General features: G+C 40.2%; 1 protein-coding gene across 7 annotated transcripts in view; it reads left to right on the top strand.

The window, feature by feature from the left end:
- Nucleotides 1-15,992, top strand: part of TSNARE1 (t-SNARE domain containing 1) — a 442,869-nt gene that overhangs the window by 375,073 nt on the left and 51,804 nt on the right. For all 7 annotated transcript variants that reach the window (XM_085053686.1, XM_085053689.1, XM_085053691.1 and 4 more), the window contains one exon: nucleotides 9,355-9,470. In XM_085053686.1, coding sequence (XP_084909812.1) covers nucleotides 9,355-9,450 — 96 coding nt within the window. In that variant the 3' untranslated portion in view covers nucleotides 9,451-9,470. The remainder of the gene's footprint in view (nucleotides 1-9,354; nucleotides 9,471-15,992) is intronic.

Raw genomic sequence — 15,992 nt, 5'->3', positions numbered from 1 at the left:
GTGTTTTTAGGGGCAGAGATGAGCTGGTTCAACAATTAAGGCTTTCTGCCCTGGAAGAGAAACTGATGATGTACAGACTAGATAAGTGGGGTTGGTTGGATGAGTTGAAGGGCTCCAAACGCTGAGATCAGCAGCACAATGAGCCAAAATCTGTCATTTCCAATCTTTCCAAGTAGTCCCATTCATAAAATAATATAATCTAACTAATAAACAGCACAGCAGGAAGGTTTTCTTCGAGCACTGCACAACTTTAATGTGGTCAAATCATTCTCTCTCTGCTCTGCTCCCTTGCAGTGTTTTTGGGTTTGAATTGCTGGGGGAGTTGAATTTTCTCTGAATCTGCCTGTGTGGGACTTTTAAGCATCTCAAGGTGGCTTCTGCAAAAGTGTAAGCATTTGTTTTGCTACACTGGGTGAATTCTGGTTTGGGAAATGTGGTCTCTGGTGTTTCAGGTGCACACACCAGTCATTACCTGCTCCAAATTGCTGGCTGCGTTTGCTGTGTAAAACTCAAACAGCTGCCAGAGGTAGGTGGCTTCATTCCAGAGCTGGTAAAAAGATAATCCTCTTTATAGTGAGTTTGTAAATCACGTTGGAGGTTTGCTGCCTTGAAAGGCATGCTAGAAATGTGAGCCATTATCGTGTGTTATTACAAACGGTGTCTCAGCCATTAGAAAAACAAGTGTATTAGGGGAATATTAAGATTGCTAATTCAAGCATTCAGAAGGTAGAAAATGCAGCAATTAAATCTGTGCACAGGCTTAACATCAGCCCCTGTCAGCTTTCAGGCAACCCAACAGAAAGGATTGTGTTGCCTTGCTCATCCTGATAGATGTTTCAGAGGGTGAGAATTATCTCAGATGCAGAACTAGTCAAGAGTGTACATGAATAAGGGTTTGAGAGAAGTCATACCTTCCCTCAGCTAACCCAAATTTCCCAGAAAAGCTAAAATGGTCACCCTCATTCCCTTTCTCCCTACTCCTCCTTACGCAGGGCAAGGGAAAATGGCCTCAAGCTGCACCAGGGGAGGTTCAGGGTGGATATGAGGGAAAATTTCTTCACCAGAAGAGTGGAAAAGCATTGGAACAGGCTGCCCAGGGATGGGGTGGAGTCACCATCCCTGGAAATGTTTAAAAAATGAATAGAACTAGCACTTTGCAATGTGTTTAGTGGACGAGGTGGCATTCAGTCAAAGGTTGGACTTGATGGTCTTGGAGGTCTTTTCCAACCCTTAATGATTCTGTGATCTTTCCTCAAAGCATGGAGGCACTAGAGAAAATGTTTCCATCATTTTTTTCAAGTGTGGGACATTTGGACATTTTTCAATAGTTTTCCTCTTTGATTTGGCTGGCATGTTTTCATTTAAAAGGAATAGAGGTAGATTCCAGGCATGGGAAATCTAATCCTGGATGGTTATCCCCAGCTAAATAAGTGGCAGAAAATACAGTTTTCCGATGGGATATTCTGAGGAATCATACCTGTAGATGACACTTGGCTTCACCTGGGCTATCCCATAGAAACATGTGGAATTATGGAATAGTTTGGGTTGGAAATCATCAACCTTAGAGATCATCCAGGTCCACCCCCTCTGCCATAAGCAGGGACACCTTTCACTGGACCAGGTTGCTGAGAGCACCATCCAGCCTGGCCTTGGACAATTCCAGAGATGTATGCCAAGAAAATTAATTAATAAGAAGGGCATAATGAAGAGCCTTATGGGGAATGGGAAAACTGCACAGAATTAGTGGAAAGCAGCAGATACATAGATACAGCATCATGAAGAAAAGTGTGTAATCACTCCACATAATGGGGAAGTGAAGGTCCAAAACCAACATGTCAAAGCCAAGTGATCTATTTCCCTGCTGCTGTGGGCTGGCCTTTCCCTGTTGCTCTCATATCTTCTGGGTTTTATGCATATGTCATTTGTCTACTTTGTACTCATTTAAAAACACTGTAAGTGTTTAATAATATTCCTGGCCTTTTCTAGGCTGCCTGCAGAAGCAGTGATATTTGATAGCAAATTCAGTGTTGCTCTATAAGGAAGCCATACCATAAAGGTCACCAAATTTGGTCAGTGCATTTTAATTTGTACACACGTTAAAGGTCATGTTCCTCCCTTCCACTGCAAAAACACAGAGTGTTTACTCTCTTATCAGAAATTATTGTGTATGGCTTAGCTAAAGGATCTCATCGATGCAAATGGAATATTAAAAAAAAAAAAAACTATAATAATGAAATACTGTTGCGAGTGTAAGGGGATTTTTTCCCGTCTCCATGTTTACAAAATTCTTGGAGGTAACCACATCTACAAGGTCTGATTTTCTGCTGTGTTGCTCCAATATTTACTTTTCCTCTCCCATGAGAGCTCCCCAGCCTTCAGCAGAGCTTCTGCTACTGTACATTGGAGTGACAGCATTTCCAGATTCATAATATCATCTCTGTATAAACACGTCCAAACATAATTAAGAACCTGGGCTCTCAATCCAGCAGACCTCAAATTAGCTTTCAAGATGCATATTGAAGGCACAGACAAATGCTTTGATGAAATTCCAAATGACCTCTGAGGTCAAGGTGGGCAAAATTGTATGAACCTCTTTAATGTCACCAAACTCTCTGCAGAGATTTGCATATAAAATGAACCATTTTATGTCAAACAGATTTGTTAATCTTACAATAAAGGAGGCAGCACTTGAAAATTAATCAAGGTGGGTTTTCATTGCCCAACAGAGGCCCTTAAAAGGACCTGACCTGCTAACTGGAGGCTGTTATTGTGTGGTTGCTAAATTTAATAATTTTTGTTTTTTATCTGCTGAATGGGTTTGCAGGACATAAATTTCCAGAGCAGATTAGTTTGCAATGCTTTCTTTACTCGAGTAGTGGAACTGTATTTTCAGAAGTCCTTGCAATCCTGGCTCTGTTTGAAAATGCTTCATGATCTGTTCATTATTTTAAAATTGTGTTTAAAATGTCTGTAAGCATTTCTGTAGGTAAAATGGGTTCTCTTATTGAGTCGTTTGGTATTGAGCACATGGGTAGCTTTTTTGCTTGCTTACCATAATAACCTAAGGAATTATAATGGAAAAAATTGACTTTTTCCCCAGGAGACACATTCTTGCCCATACAACCAAACTGAAAAGCCCAGGGTATTTCCAGGCCTATTTCTAGGCCTCTCTCCTAAACTTTGGAATGTTTGGAAGAGGCTTCCCAGGGAGGTGGTAGAGTGATTGTTCCTGGAAGTGTTAAAAAACCTCTGGATTTAAACTTGAAGACATGGCTTAATGGTGAACATGACACCTTTTGGGCTGATGGTTGGACTTCGTGATCTTAAAGCTCTTTTCCAACCTTAATCAACCTTTTCCAACCTTAACAATCCCATTTTTGTATGAATGTTTGGATTATTTGACACAGCAGGAGGGAGAGACTGGGACTTGGGTTTGCCCTCTTGGGCAAAGCTCTTTGGTGGTTGTCATCATCCTCATCCCAATGCCAGGGCTGACATCTGGCAGTGATGGAATAAAGTGAGATAGTGGAGAGATTGATTTAGCTAATGAAACCAACCTGCCCAATTTTGTCCTGCAGAAAATCTAGAAAATGCCACAACCACCAAGTCGTAGGGTGTATCTCTGCTCTGAAGTGCTGTCATATGCTCTGATGTTCCCAGAATGGAGCAGCTGCTCTAGTACAAATCCCTGCCTGAGCTAAAATTCCTGTTTCTAGGGATTTTCACCTCCTTTGTGGAGGCAGTTGAAAAATCTTGACCTTCCTGCCTTGTAGTCCATGATGTAACCAATCCGTAGAGGGTAGAGAAGCTCAATGCTGCTTCTCTTTGTTTTTTTCCATTCAATATAAACACAGCAAAAACTGTTTCCTTTTGCCTCTTCTATTATTTATGCTTGGCCTCAGCTAGTTTAGCAAGAAAGCAATTTTTTTTCCTCCTTGTAAATGTGTTTGCTTAGGAATTTCCAAGATGAAACTTGCATTTCTGGGCCTGGGGCCGTAATGGGCTTTAATGGGTTTTAATTACTTAACTATCTGTTGTGACATAATTAAAATTTCTTTCAACATTTCACCCCCAAGAAATAAATATCTTCTAGGCTGTAAAATATGACTTGCAGCTTAATTTACTCAAACAATGACAGAAAGGTTTCTTCCAGGCTCAGTCACATCCAGTTTGCCTGTCAATATAAAATGCTTCTCAGCTGTGTCCCTAAATAGCCTTACTCATTCCTTCCCTGCTTTTCACTCCTATTTCACATGTGTGTTTAAAGAGCCTCTGTCAAGATTAAAATATATCTTTACCTGTTTTACTAAAAAACCCTGAGAGCCCAGGAAAAAATAACTGTAAAAAGCCATTACATCTTGCTACAGGATTAGAATTTTTTTTGGTCCCATGCTGCACTCTTTTCATCTTGGGAAAATGTGTACAATGCAAGTAGATTAGCTCCAATTTAATCAACAAATTCTAGGTGTTATGGGAAATGGACTTACAACAGGTTGGGACAGAGCTATAAAACCAGAGCAGTGCTGCAGCATAGAATTCAAGGTTTAGAATAAGCTAAGATAATTAAAATGAAATCAGATAGTGGGCTTATAATTACTTCTCGTACATTTTCCAGAAGAAGATAATCTTGTAGTTTTGAACTTTTCCCAAATTCAGCCTGAAATTGTTTGTTGCGTTGAGTTCTCTATTTCTCTTGAAATACTCATTTTAAGAGATGGTTGAAGTGAGTTGGTGTATTCCAAAGTGAAGTTCCATGATACATGTTTCCCTGGGAGGAACATGATTTTTTTGGGAAATTTTGTTAAGTTCCAGCAGCATCTGTATGTGGACAGAGTTTTGCAATTTAACACGAAAAAAAATTGAGAAAGCAGCCGCAGATTTTTGTGACCTCCAGGAGTATTTGGCACAACCTCCAGGCCTCTGGAAAAAACCAAAAAACAACAAAACAGTTATTCCCTCAAGTTTTCTGGATATTTTTTGGAGTTGAGGGGAAGACCCTCTAAATTCAGTTTGTACCAGGAATGCCCTTTAGTTGTTGATCCATATGCTGTGCCAATGGTCCTGTGTGTGTCTTGTCTGCAAACATCTAACTCCAAGTGCAAGTGGAAGATTCTGGGCAAAATGGTTTTTAAAATGTTCCTGTGAGCAATCTTGGGTGTAGTTCAGGAACTGAGAGGAGGTGACATTGCCTCAGAGCTTCCTGTGCCCAGGAAAGCCAAGGAGAATAGGGAATAGGAATAATCCACAGTGGGAGAGAAAGATCCTCAGCAGCCGAGGGGAGAAAGAGCTGGGAAAAGATCAGTGAAGTCAACTGTGTGTTAGTCCAGCGCATGGGAAATGCTGCAAAAATGCAAAGCTCCCTGAAGAATTATGCTGTAACATAAATGATTCATTTTACAGGTAGTTTGGCTTTTTGTGGGTTGTTTTGGGGTTGTTTTTTGGGTTTTTTTAAATTTTTCTTCAACCTTCCTGTGGCTGTGGTCCTGCTATTCTGAGATGACTAAAATTGTGGCAGAAACCTTGTTGTGTCTGTCTCGGGGCAATGAGGAACTTGTCCTGGTGAGAAATCCTGTTACAGGTTTGGAAACTGTTTTCCATTTCCATGTAAATATAGATTAACTTTTGTTCAAGGGGTGGCAACATGAATCACATTTGCTTTTTTCTTCTTTTTTTTTTTTTTTATGGAAAACTGGAACTCTCCTGAGATAACTACACTTTTGCCCATGGAATATGTCTCTGCTTCCTTCACTTAAAATGGATATAACCCAATCATTGCATTGATGTTTGGGATGGAAAGTATTAAATATATGATTCTGCTGTCATGGAAACCCCATAAGAAAATCAGGATCTTTACATTAAGTGAAAGGTTTGCGTGGTTTCCTGTGAACATGGCTTTAGATAGATGTCCTAAGAAAACTTGAGTAGATAAGGAAAATTTATAAACATGTATGATGAACACAGCATAATAATTAATCTGTGACTGAATAAGGCAGAAATCCTACTTTAGAGGGAGGGCAAAGATTGCTCCCTGTATATTCATACATGGAAAACACAAACTCTGGAATTTCTGAGCTGCTTACATTTCTGATGTTGCTGTGCTTCCAGTATGAGATGTTACCTCAGGGTTATTAAAAAACTCTTTGAAAAACTCATTAAAAGGGATGTGTTTATTTTTGTCTCTCAATTTCCCTCAAGAATGGCAGTGGGGCATTAATATACATTTGTAATCTCAGTTTGGCAATCAGATTCTGTTAACCTAAACTAGGGATAATAACCTGAGTTTGGTAGATGTAATATTATTATTTATGTTGTTTATTAGTGTATATTTATGTAATATTCAGGTGAGGGTGCTCATACCACAGTCTGCAGATCCTGTCTGGTTTTTATCCTAAAAGTCTGTCTGATTAAAAGAATCTGTTCAACGCTCTCTGTGCTTGCATCTTTCTCCTCTGATTAGGGCAGGGAAAGAGACCCAAGAACTCACAGAAATTCAGGCTGATCCTCTCCACAGGACAGGCTTGGTGAACTCCATGTGGTATCAAAAAATCATAGATTATTAAGATTGGAAAAAACCTCCAAGGTCATCAAGTCCAACCTTCATTCTAAGTCTCACTGAAGGGATCCTCTCAAGGCCCTTCCTGAAGCAAGGTGTTCCTTCATTGTCCAGTGAAAGAACATGCTGCTTTTGCTCATATGTCATTATTTTTCTAACTAAGTGAGAAAACCCTGAGGTGAAGTATCCTGCAACTCTTCCTCAGGATCTGCAGGAAAGGTGATGTGACCAGGCAGGGATCAGAAGCTGCTTCCACTGCTCCACCAGCATGTAGATATTTATGGCTGGAGACTACAGGAACTCAAAGAATTGAACATTTTCCTTATTAAAATATAAAATAACAAAAAAAATTTCAAACCCCAAACAAGGAATAAACAGGAGAATCCTGCCACAGGTTACTTGGTTGTGAAGGACAGTAACACTAAGTCTGCTAGGAGGTATTTTAAAGAGCAGGAATTGTTATCCTGACTTGCCAGCCAGGACAAGCTTATAAAATGTGAACCAAATCTGAGAATCCAGGCTGGGCTGCATCTCTCCTGCTCTCTGATCAGTCTTACTCTGTTCATGGTTTAGTTGGTTAAAAGCAAGGGAAAAGGAAAGGGAGGAGAGATTATACAAATGCAAAATAAGAGTAACTAGGAGTTTGTAATGCTAGAAAGAGGGAAAGAAGGGAATCTCTCTGCAAAGGGAATGATGGAAAAGCCATGTGAAGTGATAACTGTGCAGCCTTTGAAGCTCTTATTGGGATTATTTGAAAATGCTGCTTGAAGCTAAATGACCCATTAGCATCCTCTGCTGACCAAACATGGGCTCTGACGTTTTAGAAGTCGACCAGGACATCCAAGTGCCTTTGAAAGTCTGCAGTTTGAAGCAGAGGTTTCCTGGTTTGACTTGGAATTAGTGAAGGTTAAAATTAAAGGGGAAGCAGTGGCAAGTCTGTTGTCTCGTGGGCTGAGCTCTCAGGATGCATTGCAATTACTCCTCAAGAAATTAAAGCTTCAGGTGAGGATTGCCTACGAAGAAACATCCTTTTGGGGGTGAAAAAAAAAACCTTAAAGAGAATCATAGAATGTTTTAGGTTAGAAGGGACCTTAAAGATCATCTCATTCCACCCTCTGCCATGGGCTGGGACACCTTCTACTATCCCAGGTTGCTCCAAGCCCCATCCAACCTGGCCTTGAACAATTCCAGGGATGGAGCAGCCACAGAGTCTCTGGGCAACCTGTGCCAGGGCCTCACCAGCCACACAATAATTTCTGTGAGCCTTTGTCCACCCATATTCTCCCCCAAGAGTCACAGTAAAGTGATGGAAAAGCAGGAACAAATCTGTGCCCCAAAGTAGGGGTTTGGGAAGGGGAATATTGTTCCCTCACACAATCCTTCCTAGCATGCCTGACAAGGTGATCCTTCTTCAAACAGGCACATAAAATTATATATTTGAATTACCATTTTTCAATTTTTTTTCCAAACTAAAGAAAACATGTCTGTTTGAATGATGGAAAAGATGATGGAGAGCCAAGATGATTCACTGATTATCTGCTAGGGAGGCAGGACAACACAGCATTTTAATGTGAAAAAAGTAATAATCTGGAAATCCATACTTTGATAAAAGCAGCAATTTGATTTGTGGTTGATTCTGGAAGAGAGGACAGGTCATGCACCACAGTTCCCTGATGGAAGCTCTTCTCCAGGTTGTTTGGGCACTGAGAGGGAGCAAAGCACTGGATTTGGAGAGATGAGTCTCCTGTCCTTTGCAGTGTAAGAGACCAAAACCTCTGCTGAACAGAACATCTGGAGAACTTTGGCTCTGTGGGAAATGCAGTGCAGTACAGAGTGGTGTAAACCAGTCGGAGAAATATCCAAGGCAGACTGGGAGACCTGATTGCAGCACTTAGGGGAAGAAAGGAAGGAAAAGTGGATAACAGCAATATTATTAACATAATGTCTCCTGTGAGTGTGTTGCTTCAGTTCTAAGGAAGGTGAAGGATTGTGGAATAAAACAACTGGTTTGTCACATCAAGATGATGTCATCCAGTCTGGTGGCTGGAGGATTGGTTGATCTGGTCTCAAGATAAATGTCCAAATTAAAGATTTCACTGAAGTTACTTTTTTGTGAGTGTATTGGGTAAAAGGACTAACACTCTGGGGTCATGCAAACACACTTCTTTTAATCCATCTAAAAAGGAGGAGGAGGAATTGAATTGCCTGCAAAGATTTTAAATAGGAATAAATAACATTTTGTCCATGGAGGTCACTAGGAAGGCTGATGGGCTGAAGTAGAAACAGACATCAAAAGTAAAACTCTGTGAGTTTTACTGAAGTTATCTGAAAGTGAATGAGATCAGGGGGGTTAATATTGGAAGGACATTTGCCTGCCCTGTGAAAACTCCATCTTTGTGTTTGTCTCTATTTCATTGCCCAGCAGAGTGGAGAAAGACCTCTCTCTCTTAGAGGTGACAGTTTTCTCCTGGCAGCCAAAAGCAGATCTGACACCCTTAGGCCAAAACCAAACTGAGTGGCTTTATCCAAGTCCAGCCCTCCAAGAAGAGCCTGGAAATTTAGTGTGACACCATGATTTAAGCAGGAAGGAAGTAGTGTAGAAAAGGGGATTGGATTGAGAGAGATTGTCACTGCAAAGGAGAAATCTGGATTTTCCAGAAGGATAAGTCAATCCAAAAAAAAAAGACAAATTCTCTACATTGCTTCAGCTTGTTCCAAACTCTTCTCCCGATGTAAAAATAGCAATGTTTCATTGTGGATTTAATCTCCATAAATTTATTTCTTTGTCTTTCTCCTCTCAGCTACGAGCCAGGAAGATGAAGTGCTGCCTTCTCTCCATCGCCTTGGCCGTTCTGCTGCTCATTGTCATAATCATCGCCGTCTCTGTCAAGCGCTGACCTGGCAGAGGCTTGCACAGGTAAATCCCTTTAACCAAGACTTTTATCATGCTCTGGGAGGTGCCTGAAAGACAATTTAGAAACCTGATTGTGGTAAGAAAAAAATTTCTTCTCCTGCAGATTCAGGTCTGGCCTGTTAAAATATGTTCCTTTGAAGGGTATTAGAGCTCAGAAATATTAATAGATCCTTAAAATTAAGACAAGAGATATTCCAAGTTATCCCAACAAAGGATATTCCAACAAAACATCGTATGACCATTTCCTCTGCTGTTTGTGTCATGTTTGATTTTACATGGATCTCACAGTGATGCTAACTAATGAATCCTAATTATTAGGATTAGGAATTAGATGCAGAAGGAGCATCAAAGACCCCAGGCTGGAACAGAGTCAGGGGTAATCCAACAGCCCATGGCTGTTCCCAAGTGCTTTTTCCTTCTGAGATGTTCCACAGACCCTCCTGAGGAGGACGAAGACAAACAACTGGAGATTTCAGTAGGGATGGAAAATAAAAATGAATTTTTAGTGATCTTTGCTCTGGATCTACCCCTATTGGTCCCTAGTAGGAGGATTGGGCTGTACCCTTAGAATTATAGGTGAGATATCAAAGCAACTTCATCCTCTTAGTGAAGTTTCACCAACAGTATGTTTACTTTGTAAAACAAAATGTGCTTTAACTGTAAAATATAAGATCAAAAAAAACCCCTTTCATTTTCCTTTCTTTTCCCTCATTGCCCTGGGAACGTGACTCATCAATTATTTCTGACATTCTCCTTCTGATGCAAAGCATGGCCATGTCTCTCCTCTTTAGAAGGCTGCCAGGACATTATTCAAGGAGAAAATATCAGATTTACAGATTTTCTACCACCCAAAGCAGGGCTGTTTTCCTGCTGCCAGGGCAGGAGGTCCAACTGGTAAAGCAGAACCCAAAAGCTGCAGTGGGACTTTTCCTGCAGACAGCAACTATCCTGTGAAACTATCCCAGGGAAAACACAAAGGGATTTTGTTAATTCTTTAATTTTGCAAGAGTTCAGTGCTACTTGAAAATGCTCTGCTTCCTTTGAGGATGAGGCCCCTAATGTGCCATCTTTCCACTGGAAAATAAAAGGGGTTGGTTCAAAACTATCAAAGAAGGATGATTCTTGACACTTTTTAAGCTTTGGAACTTCTTCTGCCATGACGTTGTGGACATCAAATTTTGGATACAAGAAGGAATTGTACAAATTCATGAAAGAAAAAAAATCTGTTGAAGGATGTCAAAAGCCATCTCCCTGGTTTGGATGAGGATGATCACAAGCCCTACATCATTCCTAGGAGAAATAGAAGTATTTTGCCACATTTGAATGTTTGCTTAGGTGTTTGGCCAGCCCTGAAGAGAGGATGATATCAGTGAAAAGGAAATTTATTTGACTGAATATTGATGTTCTTACAGAACTTCTGTCTGTCTGTCTATCTATCTATCATTTCTATATATATTTTTATCCCTCTTTTACATGAGACACTGCTTATGGGTGGAAACAGTGATCTGTCCTGATACTTTAAATCTAGAGCAACTACAATAATTTTAATTGTATTACTCTGGTTTTACTCTGCATTAGTTTGGAAATGTGTTCCATCACGATAATCTATAATAAAATGCAATTTCTTTTAATGTAGTTAAATATTCCTATCTACTAGAAATTACAAATCTTATCATCAGTTGACTACATCCAGACACATTTTAATCTAAATCCCTTTAGTGGAGAAAGTCAGAGAACAAAATATTCTTACAATAAAACTTCATTGGGAAACTAAAATTAATCTCCTGTTAAGAGATCCATGTCTTGAGGGAAGTGAACCTAAAGATACTGATGAAAGCCCCAGGAAAAATATAATGCTCTACTTTTCATCATCAGTTGTGAAACTAATTATTAAGCTTCTAAAACAAGAGTTACTCTCCAGCAGTGGAAATGGAGGCAGGACTGCACTGAGTTATATTGGAACAAGAATGATTTCTGATCTCTATAAATGGCTCTTAATTGAGGTTAGCCCAAGTGGTGTGCAGCAGATTTCATATTTATACTTTGAAAATTTCTAAACCAGGATGTTTTCAGGGCTTTTGTGTCCATAATGGTAGATGCAGTTCTATTCTGAGTTTTGCTGCAAATGGATTTTTAAAAAATCAGTGGATTTTAAAATATCAGTGGATTTAAAGACTACTTCAAGAAACAGGTTCATATAAAGCTCTCTTACATACTTTAGGGAGATGAGAACAGCTGGGGTTTAATGTGTAACAGCTCTACATGACTTCAGAGGAAATAAAGGGAGGAAAGCAAGTGAGGGAACTAATTACTAAATACTCTGGTTGGCACAGGACATATCCCTGAATGAAATCCCAAGTTTTGTAAAGACTGGCAAGAACTTCCATTTAACATCTCCTCAAAGTGTTTGCTCCATGCAGGAGTAAGGAGCCAAAAGAAAAAGCCCCAGCCACTCCATTCCAGTGGTTTAAATCCCATTTGCAGGATATTAAAATGAGGCTTCTTTAGCTTTCATGAGTGGTGATGAGAAATATGAAGGTCACTATTCAGTGAATTAAAGAAATTATGCCATTAATATCTATGATCACTATTTATTGTTTTGCTCATTAGCATATAAAGTGTTCTATTTTTTCCTTTTTTTTTTAAATTGGTTGATATTTCTGCTTTTGCAATAACGACACTGAATCAACAGTTCTTCTCAAAAGAAGAACTTTTCCCCCACACCACGAATCAGAATCAACTCAGACAGACAAACCCATTCCTTCCATAGGGAAGATCACTTGATGAATCTTGAGAAGTACAAAGCAGTTTTTTCCCTGTGAGTTTCCCCAGCAGTTGTGCATCCCTGGCTGCTGGCTCAGTGCTTGCAGAGAGAGCAGCTGCTCAGGAGAGCTCCCAGCCCTGACTTCTGCCTGTCGAGGGCTCTGCCATAAGTGTGTCACTCCTCCCTTGGGGCAGTTTTGTCTGGCAGAGAGAGAGAAAAGTGTCTGCAGCGAATGCAGAGAAACTCCTGAGGACTTATGTCTGTACATTTGTTTGCTGACACCTTAGGAAAATAGCCCAGGAACTTTTGGGTCACATTGTGCTCATGTTGGAGCAGCACTGCAGCTGCTCTTTTTGCTGTTCCAGTCAACATCAGGGAGCATTTAAAAGGCAAGTATTGCAGAAGTCTGAGAAAGCCTTTTTGTCAACAACAGCTTTGTGTAATGTCAATATTTCAGCCTAGACAGATCCTCTGTGCCCTTCTTTTGACTCATTTGCATGAGTGCACACTCACTCAAAGTGACAGTCAAGAGTTTTGGAATCCTAAGTTTTAAGCTTTCTTTGTAGGAAAATAGAGGTGACAAACTTTGAGAAAGATGCTGCATGTATGTGACAGCTGGAAAATATGGTTTCCAATGACAACTTCATCATCTCAATCTCAGTAGCCAGAGAAAAAGAGAATGAGTGATGACTTGACTGAGCCCTTTTCTTGGAAGAAGTCATTGCAGCCTTCCCTGTTACCAAGACACATTTCTGTCAGAGAAAGGTTACTGGACAAAGCACAAGGAATTTGCCATGTAGATTCTTTAAATCCTGTGGATTGTGATTCATCAGATTCTCCAAGCCTTCAGCAACTTGAAGCTCAAAGCCTTCCTGATACAGGAGACAAGTTATTAAATATTTAATAGCCATTGATTCATTCCTTTTATCATAATTTGACCATTTAGATTTTGAACCATCATATACTTCTAAAATATTAAATATCCTGAGCAGGAGTAGTACTCTGATGACAGTCACCATGTAATCTTCAGTGTACAGATATAAAATCCACAGAATCATAGAAAGGTCTGTGTTTACAAGGGACCTTGAAGATCTTGTTCCAAACTTCCTGACATGGGAACAGGAACTTTTCGAACACCTTTTCCTATCCCAAGTTGCTCCAAGCTCTGTCCAATCTGTCCTTGAACACCTCCAGGGACGGAGCAGCCACAGCTTCTCTGGGCAACCTGTGCCAGAGCCTCAGCACCCTCACAGTAAAGATTTTTTTTCTGATATCTAATATAACATCATGGACAGCATCTCCTGAGCAGAGCTGTAGTACATATTAAAAAGTAATAATCAGGCTCCAAGTCTGTGTTTCCTGAATATGCATCTGTCTTGTTTTGAATTTAAATGGAATTGAGTATCATAGAAAAAATAGAAAATATTGTTTTAGCTTGGATTATTTCTCCATTCTGTCACAGTTTTAGTTTTCCCTGCATAATTTGTTTATGGCTTTTTTTATGTGGTTAAATGTTTTCCATAACCTAATCAATGAGGATAAGGTTCAGACAGCTTATTTTACACAGCTTATCCTCGGTGTTTGTTTTTTCCTTTCTTTCAGACCTTATTTTTTGGAGTTGGTTGGATTTTTTTAGTACCTCATGCACTACACTGCCCCCCTGTGCTGTTCCTGTTGCCACCAACAAACTCAGTCACAGCCCCTGTGTGTCAGGGTCGGGAGGGCTGAGGTGGCAGAGAGGGGAAGATTGACAAGTGGCTTTGTGGCACTTGGCATTTACAGGTCTGCTGTTCCTTCCAAGCAGGAGACAAATCTGGGCTCCCTCTTCTGACACACACAGCAGAAATTCTGACATTTGCCCAGTGCATCTCTCCCTGGCAATGTCAGGATGCTAAAGCACAGCAGCTCCTACTCAGTGTTGAACAGAGAAATAATTTAACACAGGAAACATTGTAAATAAGGGCAAAACACAGACAGGTTTGTTTCATGGTGTTGCTTTTTCCTTTTAATTTGTTATCACAGGGCTTTACTTGGTGTCTCTGTTTTCACCACACGTCTATATGTGTCTTAATATGTGAGTGGCTGAGATTTCAAGCTTGTTTTAATATTTGAAACTCTGTAAGGGTCATAATATTTTTGGCAGCTGTCATTGAAATTCTAAAATAATTCCCCCCTCTGCCCTGGCTGTGGCATTGCTGCCATGGTTGCTCTGCAGCACAATCAGGAATCAATAGCTCTGCAATATTTTTTTCCCCCTGTATCCTATTACTTTGAAAAGGTTCCTACGTGTAGAGTCAGGTGTCAATTCTTGTCATTTCAATTCTTGTCATTTCAATTCTTGTCTTTTAGTCTATAATTAATTGCTTGGATCCTTGCTCAATTTTTGCTCTGGTAAGAAGACTGAGGTACATCCTAATTCTGCAGTAACTTTTTGCTTCAAAGTGAGTCAAAAATGAGGTCTGAATTTTTAATGAATACTATATAATGGGCATTGGTTTATTATTTGGCTGAATTTCCTAAATTAGGCTAACAGGTGTATTCTTTAAGACTTTCCTGATGCCAATGGCCACATCTCTACTTCTTTTGGCTAAATTATTTCCCTGACAGCATGTTAAAATCTGTGCCAGAAACGTGCAGAAGAGAGAAATGATTACTAGTAGAAAAAGAAATTTCAAGAGATGAGAGTCTGCAAAAAAATCCTTCAAAATAACAGGGCAAGAAAGGCAGAAGTGCCAGGAACAGATTAATTTCTAAGAATTTCTCTGAGTTTTCACTATTGAGACAAACCTTCAAACAGATTAATGTTTTGATGGGACATCACACCATCAGGTTACTGTGTTTTAAAGTATTTCAGATTATAATTGTTGCCCATCTTCATGGTCTTTGACCTTTATCTGCATCACATAATGCCAGGTCATTAACTGTGTGAGAGAGTGAAGGGAGGATGTATCCCATTTCCTTTGCCTTAGCTTAAGAGTCGATGTGCAGGCAGTTCCTGCAGCTCAATTAACTTGAATTCATTGATTTGTTCCAAAGGCAGTAGGGCTTTGGAACAGTCAGCAGCTTTCTTCGTCCCATCTCAGGTTTCCTTGCCATCAGTGGGAAAATGGGATACTCCCACTGAATGTGCACAATGCTGACCCTCCAGAGGGATGCCAAACCTCTGATCTGAACTTCCCAAAGCACCCTGAAGACACTAATTATTTATGCTTTGTAACTCCTTTAAACTTTAACCATCCTGACACACCTCCAAGGAGCTGGCAGAAGAGGCTGATCTGCAGCACATTCAGTTTGAACTGTGAAACAGCACAAAAATCAATGCACTCATTCAGAACAAGGGTTTTTCTCTCACTTGCTGTCCCCTTCACAGATGTTTAAGGAAATAACATGTGAAAAGCTGATATTTCAGCTAGAATTGTGGACAACACCAGCCTGAGTGTGGCTTTAGATGACTAAAATTTCACTTTCAACTTGAAAAAGATTGTTACAAGAGCAAGTCTGAAATATTTGAATGAGTCAGTGCCAAGTATCCTCTTCCCCATGGCTGGTCTGAGTTGCTCAGGAGCAGTGATGTCTGAGGGAGGGAGCAGTTGGTGTTCAGCTCAGGGAGCAGTTGCTGTGATTAATGGCTCAGGAGGGTTCTCTGAGGCATAAATCAATAGCCCCAGGAGAAGGGAGGATTAAACTCTCCAGAAGAGCAACACAGAGTCAGAAAGTGCTCTCACGTCACTCCACCACTATCAGCTGATGTTTTCAGCTGG

This window comes from Lichenostomus cassidix, chromosome 2 (assembly GCF_008360975.1).
Source record: "Lichenostomus cassidix isolate B80296 chromosome 2, HeHo_3.0, whole genome shotgun sequence".
Taxonomy (NCBI): domain Eukaryota; kingdom Metazoa; phylum Chordata; class Aves; order Passeriformes; family Meliphagidae; genus Lichenostomus; species Lichenostomus cassidix.
Note: the sequence above shows the minus strand (reverse complement) of the source record. Positions and strands in the feature narration are given on the sequence as shown.